This window comes from Pelodiscus sinensis, chromosome 23 (assembly GCF_052426305.1).
Source record: "Pelodiscus sinensis isolate ZL-2025 chromosome 23, ASM5242630v1, whole genome shotgun sequence".
NCBI classification, from domain to species: Eukaryota; Metazoa; Chordata; order Testudines; family Trionychidae; genus Pelodiscus; species Pelodiscus sinensis.
The window spans coordinates 22,762,946-22,784,192 of record NC_143074.1 but is presented as its reverse complement, the minus strand read 5'-3'; the positions used below and the strand labels follow the sequence as shown (position 1 = coordinate 22,784,192).

At 42.0% G+C, this 21,247-nt stretch overlaps 1 protein-coding gene across 7 annotated transcripts in view; it reads left to right on the top strand.

Annotated features, from left to right (window-relative positions):
• The window catches only part of NACC2 (NACC family member 2), a 153,259-nt gene that overhangs the window by 108,271 nt on the left and 23,741 nt on the right, over positions 1–21,247 (top strand). For 4 of the 7 annotated variants that reach the window (XM_075905540.2, XM_075905542.2, XM_075905539.2 and 1 more), the window contains exon 2: positions 16,137–17,063. In XM_075905540.2, coding sequence (XP_075761655.1) covers positions 16,199–17,063 — 865 coding nt within the window. In that variant the 5' untranslated portion in view covers positions 16,137–16,198. Of the gene's footprint in view, positions 1–8,481; positions 8,547–13,147; positions 13,629–14,030; positions 14,688–16,136; positions 17,064–21,247 lie in introns of those variants that run through there. The other 3 variants (XM_025183505.3, XM_075905543.2, XM_006120789.5) reach the window with 3 other exon arrangements.

Below are 21,247 nucleotides of genomic sequence, written 5' to 3'. Positions count from 1 at the left end.
TCTATCACGACCGACAAGTGGGTACTAGACATAGTGAAGGCCAGATACTTCATTCCTTTTACTGCTACCCCTTCTACCCACCCACCATCACTGTCCCTTTTCGGGGACCCAACTCACAAGAGCATTCTACTCCAAGAGATTGAGCATCTTCTCCACGTAGGTGCCATAGAACCCATACCCCAACGTCACAGGGGCAAAGGCTTCTACTCCCATTATTTCCTCACAACAAAGAAATAAGGAGGGTGGAGACCAATCCTTGATCTCAAGAGACTCAACCGTCATATACAACGCCAGTGTTTCAAGATAGTGATCTTAGCTACCATAATACCAGCCTTAAAAGGAGACTGGTTATTGACTCTCGACCTCCAAGATGCTTATTTTCATGTGTCCATCCATCCAGCACACCAGAAATATCTGAGGCTTACACTGTGCAATGCACATTTCTAATACAGAATGCTACCCTTTTGGACTCTCCACAGCCCAAAGGGTCTTCTAAAAACTTATTGCAGTGTTGATCGTCCACCTCCATGAACAAGGGAAATGTGGATATCCCTTATCTCGACGACTGCCTGATCAGAGCTACCATGAGCCAAGAAGCCATCAGCACAGTCTCCCATGCCATGTCCTTATTCTAGACACCGGGACTGCAAATAAACACACCCAAATGCAAGCTTCAACCAGCTCAGATTATAGAGTTTATTGGAACCTATGTCGACTGCATCCAGGCAACAGCCTTTCTTCCGCATCACTGATTTCAAACAATCAAGCACCTTGTCGACTAGCCCTCAAGTTCCCACAAGAACTTGCCTGCAGCTGCTAAGCTACATGGCAGCGGACACATCAGTGGTATCTCACGCCGGATTACATATAAGGCCAATGCAGCATTGGCTCAGAACAGCATACAGACTCCATTACACCAGTATCAACAAGCTGATTTCACTCTCAAAAAGTATCAATCACTCACTAGATTGGTGGGCGGATCAAAAAAAGCGTGCGCTGGGGTACCCTTCCACAGAAGTCCTCTGAAGATCACGACAGATGCCTCCATCCTGGGGTGTGGAGCACACTCAGGCCCCATCACAGTCCAGGGCCGCTGGCAGTCCCATGAACGCTCCCTCCACATCAACCTGTTGGAGCTCAGAGAGGTACAATATGCATGTCAGAAATTCCTGTAACAGATACAGGGCAACACTACAGATTTTTACGGACAAACAAGCCACAATGTACTACATAAACAGGCAGATCCTACCACCTGTGCAAAGAAATGGCCCGCCTACGGTCGTAGTGCACAGACCACGATGTCCAGATACAAGCCTCTTACCTTCCAGGCAAGGACAGTGTTACAGCAGACACCCTCAGCAGGAAGTTCACTTCCAAGCATGAATGGGAGATGGACAACAACATACTTCACATAATATTCACACATTGAGGATTCCCAGTCATCGACTTATTTGCAACCTATGCAAACAAGAAGTGTCCACAGTATTGTTCATGTGCGGGCATTTGCTCAAACTCTTTGGGGGAAGCCTTTACAATACCTTGGAACATCCCTCCTCTCCCCCTTATATGCCTTTTTGCCAATCCCTCTTCTTTATCAGGTGGTCAACAAAATAAGTGGAGGGACAGCATCAATCATACTCATTGGTCCAGCATGGCCCCACCAGACCGGTACACTGTAAGACCTCCTTGGAAGCTCCCGATTGTCCTTCATCTCCTGACTCAGCAAGAGGGTCACATCTGGAATCCATCACCCCACATGCTTTGCGTTAAACCATGGCTCCTCACTGGCTCTTCTCAATAGAAGCCACATTTACAGATCAGGTCAGACAGATCTTAATAAGTGTTTCTTGACCATGGGTTTCCTCAGAATGTTACCTCTGATCCCGTCCCCTTTTACCCCTTCTCTACTTAACACTACATTGATGACATCTTTATGATCTGGACCCATGGCCAAGAAACACTGGATGCATTCCACAGAGACTTTAACAACCTACACCCCCCCCCCCCCATCAATCTCAGCCTGGACCATTCTACATGAGAGATCCATTTCCTGGACACCACAGTACAAATCACCAGGGCTCGCCAAGTGGCGGCGAGCCCCACTCACCAGCCGCACGGTTTCGCATGGTTCTGCGCTCTGCACGTGCGCAAATTGCTCTGCGCCGGCTCTTCCGGTTTGTAATCTACTCGTCACGGGCAAGTAGATTACATTATTTGTCCAGCCCTGCAAATCACCAATGGTAAATTAGATACCACTCTCTACAGAAAACCCACTGACTCATACAGTTATCTACATGCCTCCAGCTCCCATCCAGAACACACCATACGATCCATCGTCTATAGCCAAGCCCTTCGATACAACCGCATCTGCTCTAATCCCACTGACAGAGACCAGAATCTTCAGGATCTCTACCAATCATTTATAAACCTCAATTACCCACCCGAAGAAATAAAAAAACAAATTGAAAGAGCCAGACGAATACCCAGAGACCATCTACTTAAAGACAGACCCAAGAAAACCAACAATAGAACACCACTTATCATCACCTAGGGTATGTCTAGACTACAGGGCTTTGTCGACAGAAGTTTTGTCGACAGATGCTGTCGACAAAGCTTCTGTCGACAAAGAGCGTCTAGACTACAGCCAGTTCTGTCAACAAAGCAAGCCGCTTTGTCGACATAACAGTGTGGACGCAAAGGACAGCGTAGATGCAATAATGCCTTCTATCGACAGAACTCTGTCGATAAAAGGCGTTATTTCTCGTAGAATGAGGTTTACACACGTCGACAAAACTGCTGAGTTTTGTTGACGTTATGTCGACATAACTCAAAGGCAGTGTGGACACAGGTATAGTTTTGTCGACAAAAGTCCACTTTTGTCGACAAAACCCTGTAGTCTAGACACACCCCTAGAGCCCCCAACTTAAACCCATCCAACACGTTGTCAATAAACTACAACCTATCCTGGAACAGGATACTACACTCCGAGAGGCTCTGGGAGACAGACCCATAGACATCCACCTAACCTCAGGATGATTCTTACCAACAACCACAGGACATACCACACTAATACCAACCTTGGAACTTTCACTTGCAACAAACTCTGTTGCCAGCTTTGTCCACATATTTACTCTGCTGACACCATCATTAGACCTAACCATTTCAGTTACAAGCTCAAGAACACATATTCCAGAAATATAATTTATGCCATCAAGTGCCAACAGTGTATGTCTTCTATGTATATTGGACAGACTTCTCAGACACTTAGCCAAAAAATCAATGCACACAAGACAGACATCAGACAGTTTCACAAAGAAAAAACAGTTTCTTGCCATTTCAACCAGACTGGGCATTGTCTCAACAACCTCACAACATGCATCCTGCTTCAAAGAGACTTTAACACACGACTACAAAGGGAAGCCTCAGTACTGTCATTCATGCTTAAATTTGACACTTTATGAATGGGCCTCAACAAAGATGCTAATTCTTACCCATCACAAAGATAGCTTCCCCAATTATCATCCCTAATATCATTATCTCATAGACACTAACCTCTCCCCTTCATCCCCCCTCTGTTCTAAAATCTGATTTGTCAATTTTATGTGTGTGCACTTTTTTTGTTTGTATCTGTTTTGTATATATGGTCATGCCAATTTTCTTCCACAATTTGATCTGAGGAAGTGGGTCTGGCCCACAAAAGCTCATCACCTAATAAACCATCTTGTTAGTCTTTAAAGTGCTGCACAGTCCTGTCTCTTGTGTGATTTGTGGGCATTAATTCTTTGGCGAAGTGTCTGAGAAGTCTGTCAAATATACATAGCAGAAGGACACTATTGGCACATGATGGCATAAATTATATTTCTGGATGAACAGGAATATGTGTTCTTGATCATATAACTGACATGGTTAGGTCCAGTGATGGTGTCACCAGAGTAAATATGTGGACAAAGCTGGCAACGGGGTTTGTTGCAAGGGAAAGTTCCAGGGTTGGTATTAATGTGGTATGTCCTGTGGTTGTTGGTAAGAATCTTCCTGAGGTTAGGTGGTTGCCCATAAGAGACTATGGGTCTTTGTGCAGTAACAGAGGTTCTTTGAGATGGTTGTCCCTGTGGGTGCTCCACCACCCAACCTTCCTCCCCTCTGCTTCAGACTAGTTGTTGTTCTTCCGGGACAGAGGAGGAACTGAAGGGACAGTTGCCGCGCATTCACGGTAGCGGCACTGCACATGCTGCCTGTGTGGCCCACCGGAGGGCACTGGTACTGTAAATCTCCGACTTGGCGTGCAGTGGTGCCTCAAGTCCTAAGGTGAAGCACCCACAGGGACAACCGTCTCGAGGAACCTCCGTTACTGCACAAAGCGAGTAACCTTCTCTTCTATCAAAGGAGTTTTGTGTGGCTCCATAAACATGTAAGGGCTTTGAGATTCTCAGATGGACCATGTTCTGTAGATTAAAATTATTCACTGCAAACGTAGGAAATGTACTTCGAAGAACAAATGTAGGAACATTTAAAATATAAACATTTTGGCCCTGATTCTGCAAACCCTTTTGTTTGGACAGTTTCCTATTTGATGTGATATATCATTGATGTCAGTGGCACTCCATAAGTCCACAAGAGTCCAGCTACACACAGCAATTTGCAGGATTGGGTCCTTAATAAGGAAGGGCTACGCTAATACTGAGATTCTCAGGAGAACTTCATATTTCATAAAGAACGGGAGAGGGAAGTTAAATATGCCACAGGGAGAGTGCTTTTCAACTTTAAGATATTTAAATTACAAATTTGGGTGAGGAAGATTGTCAGCAGTATTCAAAACAGCACTTAAATTCTTTTGAAACATTGTCGAGCAATACCGTAGTAGTTAAGAAGTTTGGCACACAAGGGTTTGGCCTAGAAGTAATTTACATTTACAAAAAAAAAAAGTTCATCTTTGAGTATCGCACATGTTTTGGAAAAAACAACAACCTTGGATTATACTGTTTTAAGGTACTTTCATGTTTAGGTGAAATTGGTCCATAACAGGTTTTTTTTGGGTTGTACAGGTTCAATTAATAGCTACTTAGTGATTTCTACAAAAATGCAATAGGAATTTACAGTGCTTTAACTAGCACCTGCTCTTAAAATAGTAAAACAATTATTTAGAACTTTGGTCTGATCCATTGGATTATCAATACATGTTCGATCATCTATAACACACCCATTTTTAATAGGTCCAATAAACGTGTTCAAGTAATCAGTCTACTTACAATCTAAAACTGAAAGTCTGGAGATTTCCTTACCATTCTCAGTCCTTCCTCCTGGTTTTTCTGTGCTATTACTATATATTTTAGAGCAGTGTTTCTCAAAGTGGTTCGCAGATCCACTCTGAGAGAGCGGCCACCAGGCCGCTCCAGTTTGCTTACTTACTGGCAGCCAAGCCACAGAGCTTCATGGCTCCCATTGGCTCCGGTTTGCTGTTTGCAACCAAGGGGAGCCGCGAGAAGCAGCAGCCTGGGTCAAGTAATTTCCGGCGGCTCTCCTTGGCTGCAAGTGGCAAACCGGAGCTAATGGGAGCAGCAAGGCCCCGCAGCTGCAGAGCCGGTAAGTAAACAAACCGGAGTGGCCTCTTAGCAGCTTTCTCAGAGTGGGTTCACGGACCACTTTCAGAAACACTGGTTTAGAGAGTTTGCATGTCTGTCTGTTGGTTCAAGAACTCCTCCTAAATGATAAGCGGTTAAAGGACCGTCAAATTTGGTATGCAGCTTCCTCTTATCATAAGTTAAAGCAACATAAGGGCTTGGTTGTGCCAGGCAAACAGGATGTGCCTGGCAGGGCCAGCTTTAGAAGTGCGGAGCCCAATTCGAACAGTTTCTGTGCTATTACCCAATTCGAACAGGGCACCGGCAGCCAGGATTTTTTGTTGCGGGGGGGGGGGGGGGGAGGAAGAGAACCCCACCGCACACAAAAAAAGTCACAACCCCTTTAAATCCTCAGCTACAGGGTGCGCATCTGCCCCAGGGCCGCCCCCCCCCACGGCATAGGGAAACCCGTGGGCTCAACTCTCAACTCCTGTGGCATAGGGAAGCCACTGCACTCCTTCTCCGGGCTGATGCCCCCTCCTGCAGCGTGCCCGGCATGCCACAGAGCTGTGGGAGGGGAGCAGCCAGCGCACTTCCGGAACCCCCAGGAGGTTGGTAGTGGGGCTTCTCGGCAGTGGGGGGGCCCGAATGCCTCGCGATGGACTGGTCGAGGCCTCGCAATCGCGATCGACCGGTTGTTGACCACAGCTTTAGGCGCGGGGCCCTTCTGGGCGCAGGGTCCGATTCAGGGGAATCTGTGAAATCGGCCTGACGCCGGCCCTGGTGCCTGGAATGGGATTGCGTTTCATGAAACCAAACAGAAATGAGACAATCACCAAAACAAGTGCAGTCCTCACAATTGACATAACTGAGTGAATGTTGAAAGAAACCTGAACCATGATGAGCCAGAGAAATAGGATTGCTTCTCAATAAACCTTTCAGAAAAGAGAGATAACAAGAAATGTTGGAGTAGCACTGGTTTTTGGCACAGCTAAATGAATTCTTGAAAACTAGAAAAAAATATTATTGGAAACCAAATTGACTATAGACTATTTCTGTTAAATCATAGCGAATGATGAAAGTTCATAGGGCTGAAGAAACAACATACACTTGATGGAATTCCCAAATTATGGACTTGGGTAAATCTGCTTGTTTAGAGATGATAAATTAAAAAGTATACATCTAATTTTTAAAAAATTAGGAAAATTGATCTCTTGCTTTAACCTACACAGACAATGACCACACGTTTTCTCCTTCCCCCTTTATAATACTTCCGGCACTTTTCATGGTGGCAGGACTATGGCACACCATGAAAAGTTCTCAAACATCAAGATTGCCCCCAAAATCTTATAATTTCCCCATGCTTCTTGATAGTTATCCTGTGGACTGTAATTGTTGTTGTTTCAAGGCTTCCTATGGGGGTCCTTGCACGTATGTGTCTTGAACATTAGTGCGCTGAAATTCTGAAGGAGCCATTATGTTATTTTGGATCAGTAGAATGTAGCCAACAAAAGGCAATGCATATTCAAAACATGTAAGTGTCGTATATTCAAAACACAAAGTTTTGTAACATAAACAGACAAGTCAGAAATTGAAAGTTAAAGGTGACTCTCCCACACAAATCTTTGCCACTTTTGCCTCAATCTTGCCGTTTTCATGATTCAAAATAACTCTGTGCTGATCCATACAGTAAGAACTCCCAGCAAATGGGAATATTAATCTTAATACTCTCAGCTTTTGTGTGTGGCATGAATACATGTGTACCTCTCTACCTGTCTTTAACGGAGGCAATGTTTGTCTATCGTCAGGGCTCTTTGGTTCTGTTACTCAGGGAACTGGCAAGTGACCTAATGTCTCCTCACCTGTTTTGCCATCTACATGATGTGGATCATGTGAATGGAGTAATAATGTACATAAGCTTTTTAAAACTCTTGAGATAGTCTGGCTAAATGCAGCACACGTTGTGTGAAGTTTTTGGTCCTATCCCTGATTCTAGAAATCAGTAAAAGGGGATCCAAAAGAGCTGAGCTTCTGTGCTATGACGCTAATATTTCATCCCACATTTAGTTAAAAAAAACCATCCTTGGAGGCAAACATTTGGATGGGTATAAAAAAGGTGTTGTAATTAATGCTGTTGTAATAAGCTTCATATGGTGGTTTGCCAGCTTGCTGTAATTTTGTACACAGGGCATGTCATAAAAAAGCTTTTAAAACATGTGTGGAAAGCGCTATAGGTTCATCAGGTGCTTAGTATCTCACCTAAAATTTGGCACAGGTTTCACCATGTTTGCTATCTATTTAAGTGCCGTTGATCAACAACCAGATGCAAGAACAGTCTTTGAAATAACTCTCGTGTGACCATGGATGCTGGATATGCAGTTAAATTCCTGTAGAATGTAACTTCCCTTATGTGACCCTTTAAACGCAAGCTTATATTTCCATTAACGATCAAGCGCATATGCAGTTGTAGCTTCACTTTATAGAGCGTACTAAAAGTTTAATGTATAAATTCCTTCATTGGCCAAAACTTTTTGGCAGCATTGTCTGCTTACACTGGAAATGGTACAAAAAGAGACAATGTTAATAGCTTCAAAGAGAATGCTGCTCTTGAAGGGTTAATTATATTATGCCTAGTTGCTTTTTTTTTTTTTTTTTTTGAAAGGACAGAAAATAAACTGTAGCCAGACGTAAGAAGTGATTAATTTCAGACACATATGTAAGCAAAGTTCCCGTCTTTTATGCAGTTTGGTAACTGTAGACTATGCAGTAATTGAAAAGTCAAGGCAATTGAATTACAGGCTTCTGTCCAAACGGAGTGCGCTTTTTTTTTAATACAACCTCCATTGCATCAGAACTAGGCAGTATTCCTGATGTTCTCATGTGTGTTAATGCTGACTCACAGACTAACTTGCACAAGAAAAAAAAACACACAGGCAGCTCCACCATACTAGGTAATGAGCTCAAGCAAGAAGCAGCGTCTGATGTTTTGTAAGCTCTCTTAATTGACCTTTTAAGAGATGTACTTATTTTTAAGGGTTTTTTTGTTCCGTATTGCCATGATGGTAGAACTGAGTCATGGAGGATATATACTGCTAGCAAATGCTGTTGTGTAGAAGGAGTGAGGGTAATAAAATTCAGCATGCCACTTGTCTGTTTGATGTGTTATGGATGTGAATTAATGTGTGTAATGGAATGCAGGAAAGGTACACTTTTGCAGAAAGGATGATGATAGTATAGTGTTCTCTCGGGCGATGCTTATGATTGTAAGCTAGCCTGGCACTTCAGAATACTAGAGGTTACAATTAAATTTTGCAAATAATTGTATTTATTCTTAAATCCATGCCTCACCCTCTCTCCCTTGGAGCAATCTGCAAAAATTAAATGTTTTGTTCTCCAGATTTGCTTGTCCTTGATTTGATAAGCTCTTAAAAATCTGCAGTGAATAAGAAAAAAATAATTAAAAAATAATGGAAATAGCATGCTTTGCCTTGATTAAATTACTGTACTTTTTGAAACCGAATCCAGTGTAAGCGTATGACCTCGAGCGCTAGTGTTTCATTGAAGATGTGTGAGTGACTCACCTTGCAGTATGACAGATCCCTTCGTAAATCTAATGCATGGGTGTCAGAGGCTGCCTGACACTGGAGTGCTTTGTAATTTCAGGAGGGAAGCTCCAAGTAACTGTTATCTTGGGCTTCTTTTAATAAAGGATTTGTGCCCACTTTGTTAGGCTAGATTACCAGCATTAATTTAATTAACTTCATCTTTTCCCCTCTTCCCCCGAGGTATATGCACATCTAATGCATTTCTTTCTGTGCTAATTTTTTAAAATCATAAACCAAGTATATCTGTCCTGTGTGTTGCATATCTGTACTACATGCACTGCTTATATGCTATTTATTAATATTTGCAAAATTAGTTTCCACTATCTTAATAAACCAGAATTAATCCTATTCACCAATTGTCACTTACTTCTACACTAAAAATAGAGTATATTAGCATTGGTTACTGCTTCCAGCTCAGCATTTCAAAATAAATCATTACTCCTTTTTAAATGCTTTGAAGCTACAGAAACAAATGCAGCCTCTCCCCCTCCCAAAAAGATTCTCAGTATGACTGTCAGTTGATTACTGAAGATAACCTTGTTTTCCTTCTCCTGACAGGTTCTGGCATTAAATTATACTGGCATTTGCACAATTTCATGTTTGTGATTGAGTTCCTCACACCCTCTTCGCAGAAAAGACAGTGACTTTGTAATTCATGTTCATGGGGGGCTGGGGAGGGAAGGAACAAAACCATGTACCACTGTTTATTTCTTTATTGTGGAAACTGATATCTCTGACCTTTTTTGTATCCCCCCTCTCCACGCTAACAAGACACTTTTGATATTGGTATTCCCTTTTTGGCGGGGTTATAATGATTAGGCACTTAGAGACTATAATTCAGCCATCAAGTGTTGTTGTGAACTGTTGCATATTTTCCTTAGTACTGTGTGGAAGGTATTTCCTCAGGAACACTTGTTCATGCTTCTGTTAACTGTAAGTCTCTCTCCATTCCCTTGTGGGTTCACCTGAGGAATCAAGGAATAAGGGAACCTTGTACAGTTAATTTGCAGAGGATGAGCCTAAGGAGAGCCATGTATTTTGGTGACCAAGTTTTAAAAGGGAATTAGGCATCCTGCTCTTTTACACCATTATGTTTTCAGCATAGAAAATTCTGTTCACTTTTCCCCTTTGAGGCTGTTTCTGTTGTTCCTTTGAAATGTGCGGTTAGAAATCCTCTAGCAGCCTTAAATCGAAGAGTGTGATTTTTCTTTCTCTCTCCTCATTTACAGAAGAAAGGAAAGTTTCTTTTGACCCATTGGGGCCGTCAAGGGCAGGACTTTTCAGCTATTTTCTTTTGATGAGAGGTTTGGCTGGGGATAACGGTGAAAACTTTTCTGTAGAGTTTTGTTTACAGCCCTCTCAGGGTCACTGAATCTTTTAGTTTTCTGAAGCCCAGCTGCTTTTCAGCACACCTTACTTTTAAGAAAGCAATTTGACAAGGGCCTTTCTTTTAAAATAGATAGGTTGTGTTTTGGTGGCCTCTTGAGTTTTATGTATTAACTTAGGAAAAGATCATTTAAACACATTATTTAATTACTTCTGATTCCTTAAAGGAGCTGTGATGGAAGCACCTTGTTCTAGGTAGATAACTTTTTTTCCTCTCAGGGAAAGTTAGTGTGGTTTGGACCACTGGAGCATTTAAACATGTCATTTAGAAGAAGTATCCGAAGTTCATGTGAACAGTATTGAGATATTCACAAAAACTAACTGAATTTAAGTCAAATAATGCCTAATTTTTTTTATGAATATGGTACAGCTCTAGTCTTGGCTTTCCTAAAAACACATGTTAATGTAAAATTGTTTTGATAAATGTCTAAGAGTTCCCAACAAGGGGTTTGCAATAAGAAAATTATTTTCTCGGTTGACTTGCAACCCATCTTAATAATTTTTTTAATACAAAAATCAAACTTAGTTAATTGTTTTTCATTTGCGAGAAAGTGTTGTATGTAGGAAGTGGGAAGACTTTCTTGTTTTGATTAAAGAAAAAAAGTTTAATCTAAAAGAGATATAACTGTAACCTATGTGAAGAAGAAACTGTGTTCCCCTAAACAGTGACTAGAACTTGGTTACACAGATGTAGGTCCATTTGGTGCAGTATTGTGAACTAAACTGGTAATTTAAATCTTTAACTTCTAATTTTTTCTTCTATTTCAGCACAGAGAATTCATGAAGGTCAATATGGTCCAAATCAAATTTTAAACAATTAAAAGTACTTCTTGGTCCTCTTTTTTTCGGAACAAAGTTTGGAGAACGACTAGCGTTCCTTTGGAACTCAACCATTAGATTAAGACCTCTCCTGCGTAAGACCATGTTACAGTTATCAGAAACTCTCAGTAATTTCTTCAGGAGTATATAACATCAAAAATTGTGTGAGACTTTTAGCCAGTCTTCCAGGATTACTTTAGTTAATTCTCTGTCTGCCATCTGGATTCACCATGGTAGAAAGTGAGCCATAAAAATGTGGGGAAAAGATAGCCAATGACAAAAGAACATTTTTCTGGGCCAGGACTAGTACTTTAAAAAGTTTACTGGTCCTGACTGTGTTTGCTTTGGTTTTCTCATAGAGTTTCACAATCTGGAGGTCATGAAATATCAGAAATTAAACCTGTCATTTTGATTGTCTTTTTTCCACTTTATTTTGAATTTTATTTTTTATCTCCTGAAAATGTAGATCAAGAAACTATTATTTTGTACTGTCTGAAAATCTGACTGCTAAGTCTAGTGATTTGTGGGAACAATAGCTTCTACAGTAGGCAGAAGTGGGAAAAATGTGCAATGTCCGGTATTCTCTGATTTTTCTGGCTGCGCACTGGATGAAACCCTGGCGTGGGCGGGGGGGAGAGCAGCTGGAAGGCCGGTCCACAATTGGTGCTAGGAACCTGTGATTACACTGAAGCCTGGCGGGGGAGGGGGAGTGTCTGGGACTCCCAGCCACTCCCGTGCCGCCACCAGGCTTCTGCGTAATCACAGGCTCCCAGCACCGATGGTGGCCCCACCTCCAAGCCTGGGAGTCCCAGCTGGGAGGCGGGGCTGTGATCGCCGCTCTGGGTGCTTCAGATCGCCACTCTGGACTGGGACTCCCAGCCACTTCCTCCACCCCAGCTAGGCTTCTGAAGCGCCCAGAGTGGTGATCATGTCCCCGCCTACCAGCTGGCCTATCCCGCGTTCCTTTTTTTTTTTTTTTTTTTTGCTCGACCAAAAATTACCAGGTGTCCAGTATTTTTTTGGGAGGCCATCTGGCAACCCTAGTGCTAAAGGAAGACAATGCTTTTCTACTCTACTGTACCTTTTCTTGGCCACTTCTCTCTACAGAGAGGCCTTTGTGAAGATCAGCAGTCTTCCTGTTCATGTTTCATTGTCTCATTTTCAGAAGGAGGAGGATTGTAACTAGGTAAAACAAGTACCATCTAGTATTTCCCTAATCTTTCTTGTACCTCTAAGGGAGTGCATACTAAAAGAAAGATCATTCTTGACCCAGGCTTGGCTTCCCATATAATGGTAGCTTCCTTCAGAGGAGGTTGATTGGTAAATTATTTTGCTTTCCGCTATCTGAGGGTGCTGGATTTGATACGATCCACAGAGGTGCAGTTTTGCTGAGGTGTCTTCTAGCAAGTGAGCTGCAACATCAAGAGTAGCTGTTTTGCTTCCTTGGTTTAAGGAGTTGCTATATAGTAATGAAATAAGAATACAGTCACAACGGTTTCCTTTTCTCCTTGAGTCCCAGTGCATGACAAGTATGAATCTGAAATATAACCAGTAACTTAGAGAGAATAACTGATATGGGGGAAATCTTGGTTATTTTCAGGTAGGATTGTTTTACTTTAAAAAGTTTCCCTTCTTGTAAGGGAAACTGGGGACACTGTGGCTTGTGTATGGGACTAGAAACCAGGAGATGTGGTATCTGCTTCCAGCTCTGCACAAAATTCTTGTGACCTTGGGCAGCGCTCATGGTATGTTCGGTTTAAATTGTTAATGTTCTCTCCATGCTCTCTGAGATCTTTGGTTGGAAGAGGACTGCCAAGTATTGTTATGAAGTCACTGATCCTGTAAATGTATTAGTGTCTTTTTCTGGAAGGAAAAGAAAGCCAGGCTTGCTTCCAACCTCTGTAATCTCAAAAGTGGCAGTGTTTTGCTTTGATTCTGCAGAACTGAATTAAATGAACCAAATATACATGTGAACAGAAAACACCAGGCATGCACATGCTAAATAGGAAATGACTGGGCAGAACCTAACAGATTGCATTAGCTCTGTAGCTACTTTTGACTAAAGGTGACCTGATTTAAGCTTTTTTTTTTTTTTTTTAAAGTTTTGAATTTTATCTGTGACACCCTGTGAGCAAAGCAGTTGTGAGCAGAACAGGGCAGTCACTGAAATAAACACCGTTCTGTGCAGGAAATCAGCAAGAAAAGCAAGACTTCACCCCCTTTCCCAGAAAAAGCCCCAACATGCTCAATAAATGTTAAGGTAATTTAAAATCTGGATCTGGGAGACAATGTGACTAGGATTTCATTACTTCAGCAAATGGATTTGCTTTTAGTGGATGCAGCCACAGACTGAGAAGCTTTCCCAAGGGGTAAACGTTTTCCTGTGTTTGAAAAGCTTTCTTGTGTGTTAAGGAAGGGGGAGGGGGCATGAATGTTGCTCCATATGCTCTTAGGACTCTGGAGCATCTTTATTTAGGACTGATATGGGCATCCCCCCACCCCCCGCTCCTTTACCTCCCCCCACCCCCCGGTATATTACCCTTTTAGATGCTTGTTATAGGGAGAGTCTTGTTTAGCTTTTTAAACCTCTCCTCTATTGTCGTGGGATGGACAGACTCGAGCCAGAGTGAAGGAATGAGAAGCTGCCTTGACGGGATGGGTAGTTTTTTTTTTCTGGAGCAGATGTGCTTCCTTTGACTAATTTCTTCCTCACACTGGAGGAGTTAAACAGCAGCCGTGCCAGCTCTGCAGACTGTTTGGAATAGTTTAAATGCTTTGACACTCTGGATGTACTAGATGGCAGAGGAGGCAGTTTACAGCGTAATTCATATGCAAAACTGCACTATAAATTTAAAACCTGTCTCAGTTGCCGTGGCACCACTAAGCATTTCATCAGCATACAGTACAGTATTTCTGCCATCTTTGTTTGCATTGCAGTGACTCATCAAAAGTCTGTCTTGTACCAACACTGAGAGCATTCCTCTGGCAGTGATATTCCTCTGTTTTTAAAGCTTCGGTTTGAAACTGGCATTTACTTCAGGTCCCTAATCAAAGGGCTCTATTCATTGCAGAGAGCAGCCTGAATGTTAATCTGCATCCGGCCTATTCATTTAGATGCTATGCACTGCCGTGGAGATTTGACTTGGTAAAAGCTTGAGCTACAGCAGATACAAACGGAGGTTTTGATACTATTTTTCCCCCCCGAACTATCTTCGTTGCTGCAGTTAGTGTAGCAGACCGGGGGTGATTAAAAAAAAGGGGGGGGACTTAGGAAGAGCCTTCACTGAGTGGCAGTACCTTGGATCATTCGTTGTTTAAGGTATGTTCGCGTGGTATCAGATGAGGGGGCGTAGAAGTTCCTTGCTTTGAAGAATTCTCTTTTAGACCATGCAGTTACAATTAATTTGGCTTTGAGCGTGTTCTCTTTTCTTCCTGTTTCTCAATGGCTTTGCAGATAGTACTTTTTTGCAGCAGTGTGAATAGAGTTCTTTGTGGGGTATTTTTCTTTTCAGAGGAGATTTAAAAAAAAAAAATTATCAGGTAAACTGCTTTGCATGCCATTATCGTGAAGATTTGGTGCTAGTTAAACACAGTTTCCTCAGTATCATCAAGTGCAAACATAATTTTAGATCATCTGTTCTCTTAAGGGGATTTTTTTGTGTGAAGGTGTGCAGAGGATTCTTGGGGTGTTATAAGCACTGATTGGCTTTTGTGGAATTTTATGCACTAAAATTAAGTTATTTAATCCTACTGCTCCTATAGGGCTTGTTTCAGAGCCTGCCTCTTTCTGTACAGGAAAGAAGAAATGTTTCTCATCCCAAAAAAGTGACAGTATCCTGAAACAGCACACTCTGTGCTGCAATTTGATGCGAAGTCGAAAACCCGATAGGCTGAGAATAGGTTGTTTTTTTACTTGAGATTGTTCAGAGACATTCTTGATAGTACTGTTTCTGATTTCAGAGGATGGGCTGTGTCTGTTGCGGGGTGTGTGTCTTGCATTAGATTATACTTGTACTATGTCACCTACAGAATCCCATTTTAACATGGCTAGGAACAGAACATAGGGCACTTGCCTTAGAGGAATGTATGTGGAGACTTTGCTGCCCTAGTCTGTATTTAAAGGGGGGGGGGGGAGACTTGATGTTAAGTTTACTGCTGTACATTTAATTTGTTTGCTTGGGCTCAATTACCTAGCTTAATGTTGATATCCTTTAAATGAAACGGAGCTTTTAATTTCAGTTAAAAGTAATATAACTCTGAATATTTTCTTTTAAAAAAAACAAGTGAAGAGGCACCATCTCGGATCGTTAAAATGTGTTTTTATTACAGTGACTGCTTAGAATGTTTATTTCAGACAAAATGACACATTGTTTTGTAACTATTTCATCTCTAGTTTCAGCAGGTTCTTTTATCCATTTCCAAAGTCTGTTGAATATTAATAGGGCTACCTTACTATTCATTCATACTCTGTTACCATCCATATTATACTGTTGACTTGAAACGCCAAAGGAAAGAAACCGAAGATAATTTTTAAAAAGTCACCTTTGAGAGTATTTGAATATTTAAAAACATTTTTTTAAAAAGTTTGTTTAAAAACAGCTGTAAGTAGTTTTATAAACGGAGTTGGTGTTACACATCAGCCCTTAGGACTTCGTTTTGAATCTCCAAATGTGCTAAGATATTTTGGTTTTGGTTTTATTTGTTTGTTCCAAAGAACTGTCTAAAAATGTGTTTGGTTTTTTTTCTCCCTGCCTTCTTCATTTTTCAGATGTGCCCTACTTTGGATACTCCTGCATTGCATGTCTAAGGAGCTCCAACTCATCCTGAGCCATGTCACAGATGTTGCACATAGAAATTCCCAATTTTGGGAACACTGTCTTGGGCTGCCTGAATGAGCAGAGGCTACTTGGGCTTTATTGCGATGTCTCCATAGTTGTCAAAGGCCAAGCCTTCAAGGCGCACCGAGCAGTGTTAGCAGCCAGCAGTCTGTATTTCAGAGACCTGTTTAGTGGGAACAGCAAAAGTGCATTTGAGCTCCCGGGTACTGTGCCGCCAGCCTGCTTCCAGCAGATCCTTTCATTTTGTTACACTGGGAAGCTCACGATGGCCGCGAGCGAACAGCTGGTAGTGATGTACACTGCAGGTTTCCTACAGATCCAACATATCGTAGAAAAAGGGACCGATTTGATGTTCAAAGTGAGCTCTCCCCACTGTGACTCTCAGACCACCATGATAGAAGACCCTAGTTCAGAACCGCAGAGTCCTTGTAACCAATTGCAATCTGCTTCTGCGCCCTACGTCATGTCCCCTTCCATGCCCATCCCGCTCCTCACCCGGGTGAAACACGAAAATCTCGAGCTGCAACCCACAGCTGTGTCAGGCCTTCCTGCCAAGCGACCCTTGGAGGCCAGCACCCGAGAGAGCACGGGAGGGAGCGTTTCTAATGCTGCTCCATTAAAGTTATCTCGGGTGTCCTACTACGGAGTGCCCAGTTTAGCGACTCTCATCCCAAACATCCAGCAAGTGCAGTACTCCCAAGGGGAGCGGACGAGCCCCGGAGCCAGCAGCATTCCAACTACTGACAGTCCCACATCCTACCACAATGAGGAGGATGAGGAAGATGATGAGGCATATGATACCATGGTAGAAGAACAGTATGGGCAGATGTACATCAAATCCTCAGGAGGATATTCAGGTAATAAACCAAAACGCTCCCTTTCCCTAATCCCTTTTGTTTTTCTCTTCCTCTTCCGTCGCCACTGGGTCCTTTTCTCCCTTGTCCAGCGTATGCTTTTTGGACTGTTCATCATTTTTACTAAATATTGGGTCTGAGTTTAATGCTGTTGAAAACTCCTAGCCTGCCCACCCAGGACACTTGAGTTCTCTATCCACAGATCAGAGACAGCACAGGAGGAGAACAGTACAAACTTCTCCAACCCCACTCACTACTGTGCCTGCTCTTAGAACTGGACAGTGTAGTTCAGTGACCATAATCTCTTTAAACCGTAGCCTCCTGTTGGCAGTCTCAGCCACAGACTCCATTGGTTGGGGGCTTTTGCAAAGTGGGCAGCTATCCATTAGCTGCTGAACTGAGATGGCTAACTAATTTCACAGACAGTAAGTAGGTCATCCAAAAGCCACCTCGGCCACCACCCATCCCAGTTTGGATTAGGACAGGCAGTCTAAAGGTGAAAACCTTCATATCCATTTGCAGGTCATCTCCTCCATTTATTTCCCCACTCCTGCTTCCTCCTTTTTTTTTTTTTTTAAAACAAAAATCAATTAAAGTTTGTATCCTGCTCTCTCCATCCAAAATCCTCAAATACGTCAGATCTCTGGTAGAAACAATCAAGCAACCCTTTCTCCCCCAACCTCATCTATATCCCTGCCAAGGTAAGAGTTCCTTTTCCCCCTTCAGAACTAATTGATAGAACTAGTTAAAAGTCTTCATTAACCTAGCTCTTTACCTGGCAGTACTGAACTGTGCCAGCATTAGCTAAAGGAGACGATTGTCTTAGCAATGAATAGCTAGAGAAGAAAGGAACTTACTGGGTTCTCTTCCCAGGGGCACACAGGTGTTTTGGTTTTGCAGTCTCTGAAGGGACTTTCTCTTTTCTGCTTTCCTCCCAAGTCAATCGTGTTGGCCTTGTTCATCTTCAAGATTTTGAGCTGACACCTGGAAATGTCTCTGGTACCTGGTTTTTGTTTCAGGTTTATTGGAGGATAGAGGCAATGTAGTATCACAAACATGAGGAATCTTATCTCAACAGCTAGCATATCTGAGAAGCATTTGAACAGAACATGTATTGGAAGATATATGTTCCTTTTGCATTCCAAAAAAAAAAAAAGGCTCCTGGATGAACACAGTAGACTCTTAATTGGTGCTGCAGGTGTTTGAGAATGCAGCTTTGATTTGTATTCAGTTCCTGGGTGGAAACATATTTCATGGTTTTCTTGAGATTTGTCAAGCCTGGCAAAGCAGAATTTTCTTTAGTTTGTGCTTAGTTTTCACTGTTACTATTTCCTGTTGTAATTGCTGGATCAGAAATGACTAATTTGAAAATATTAACTCTCTCACATATGCTGAAAAGTTGGCTTCCTTTCCTTGGAACCCTTTTATTTTTAGAGATGGGTAGAAAATGCTGTATTAACAACCTCTGTTTGATCCAGTTATGCATTCATGGTGGTGGTAATTCTCAGCACCAACACACTCCCATGAGTGATTTTCCAACCGTCTCCAAGAAAGCAGAACCCCAAACTTCTCTCTGAACAGTAATGCCCTTGCTGTACAACTCTGTAAGTGGATAGATGAGATGAAATAATTGCCATGTGTTTTACTGGGGGGGAAGGAAAACTATATCTTGTTTGGCCTTTCTAGTCTCTCAGCAAATACTTCTACTGGCAGTTTTGTTGTTGTTTTTATTTTGAATATTAGAACAGTTGCTGACAAGCCAGTTTGCTTTTTCAGTTGCCGTTTCTGGGGAACGATTCCAAACTCCTACTACAGACAGTCATTTTCAGAAAGGCATAAGCGAATGTGTTCTAGGGAACGGTGTGTGCGCTATATATTTACCATAAAGTTCTCAGCTGGCTAGCTAGTTGGTGGGATCAAGTGTGATGAATAGGAATGTTTTAAGATTTCCATCTAACTGGGCAGAGCTGAGGCTGTTTGCATGGATGCTTGTTGCGCACACACACCCACACCTACACCCACAGAGAGTGCACAGCACTATGACTGAGTAGCATTTGTCTTCACAGTATTGAGCATTTCTAACATTGCTCTTTAGAGAAACAGGATCATACCCTCTATACAAAATTTTCTTTCTCTGCCCTGGGGGCAATTTATATAGTAGCAGAACAGAACTAATTCAATCTAAAACCATCAAAGATTATCACAGAATAAACTACAGGATGGAACAATATGTGACTATTAAGCAAGCAGGCTATTGCATATAATTCTTATTGCTTAACATTAAAACAGAGCTGTTCCATTCAGAAAATAGAAAACTTGGGCAGCTTTGGTTGGCTTGAACAGCCTGGTGGCTTTGGTAATTTTTCAGTTGTCTAGCCTTTAGGTTGGATCTGATGATCCAGAAGAGGAGCAATATTTTCTTTCTCCCTATGCAAATAGTGAGTAGGCTTCTGAACTGCCCGGTGAGGCAGAGCAGAGCCGGGGTTAGTTGTTTGGGGAGGTGATGGGAAGTAGTTAGGAATTCACACCCAAATAGGAGCTTGCATGTCACCATTCTAGCCAACTTGGAAGGGCCAGCCAACACCCCTCTCCCCCAGGGTGATAATCTAGATAAAACATATCTCCTATCCAAGCACATTGAAAAGGGTTTTCTGTTTTAACTACAGCCATAGACGCAGGCTTCCCCAAAATCTGGGGATGAGATTTCATTTGAAAAAGCAAATGAAGATTGTGGTTAGTCCATCCAAGTATGGGCTTGTGTAACGCTCACAGGGTTTTAATCACTCTGAATAAAAGCTTCCTTCCTTCAAAAGAGCCAGAACAAAAAAACCTACAACATGGAAGAGCGAGAAAAAGCTAATCCTGCTCCCTGCGCATTGATCTTGACAATTGTACAAAAGATAGGGGGGAAACTATTTAAAATAGTGATTAGCAAAGTTTCTTAGAGCCTTTTGAGTACAAACAAAACAAAGCCACAAAAAGAGCACACTGCCCGATCATGCATTGAATCTCATGGGAAGCTTTTTTCCTTTTTTTTTCTTCTTGCACAGCATAGTGTCGTTCAGAATAGTGCTTGGTCTCCATTGTGAGGGATGTTTGTCTGGTTCATTGTTAGGGCGACATTTGAAGCTGAAACTCAAGTTTTTGGTCAGTGTCATTGTCTTCCATCTCCGTGTTAGGGACTGATTCTGCAAGGTGCTGAATGCCAGCGATGAAGGCTCTTTGCATGGCCCAGCCCATCGGTCATTAGGTCAGTTCTGAAAGCAGCTGGGTGTTGTAGATTCTTGTGTATTTTTGTTTTCCCCTTTATACAATCCTTTTTAGAAAATCAGACTGAATCTCTGAAATGAGGCACAAACCAAAGAGAGAACATGCAAATTCATGACCTTGGCAAAGGGCTTTCATGGTAGAAAGTCAGAGTAGCGCTTAAGCGTCATTAAATAGCAGACTTAGAAGCTAGTAGAATGGGGTGGTGAACCATGAGGAATGCTGAAGTGCAAAAGAAACTGAAAATAAATCCTGGGGAAGGCTAACTCCCCTTCTAAAAACCATTCCAGGGGTAAGAATTAAGTTTAGCTGTTGTGAAAGAAGTCTCTGATTTTCAGAGGAGAACACAGGCGTTGCTATTCTGCAATAGAACAGACTTCAGAAATGAGCCATTCCTCCCATTGCATTCAGTATAGAGACTGAGTATATTAGACGTGTGTGTGTTTGGCTTTGGATATTATTATATTATTCTTATTGGGATTTGCATAATTTTTGTGTGCGCATTAATAGCATTTCCATAAGATGGCTCTTTACTCTTTAAAAAGGTCTAGGCTTGGAGAACGTTTAGGCCTCAAAGAATTTAGTTAGTCTTCATAAGTGCTCTAGCATTTGAGTTGAGACAAATGCAGCTAGTCAGATATGTATTAAACAAAAGCAAAGTACTTACAGCTTTCATTGTAGCATGGGGGACCTGATCCCAAAAGGATTTCAATGGATGCGCATTATCTTTCAATATCAATCCATGTTATTTTCAGTCACCTTACTATTCAGCTGATGTATTTAATTGTCTTCAGTTTCAAAAGGCACAAGGGAATTTGCACAAAGTGTCTTTAAATCCTCACACAAGAAATTGTTACAAGCTGGAACTGAAAGTTATGAAATGCCAAACTGACACAAGCACATGACATTAAAAATTCATC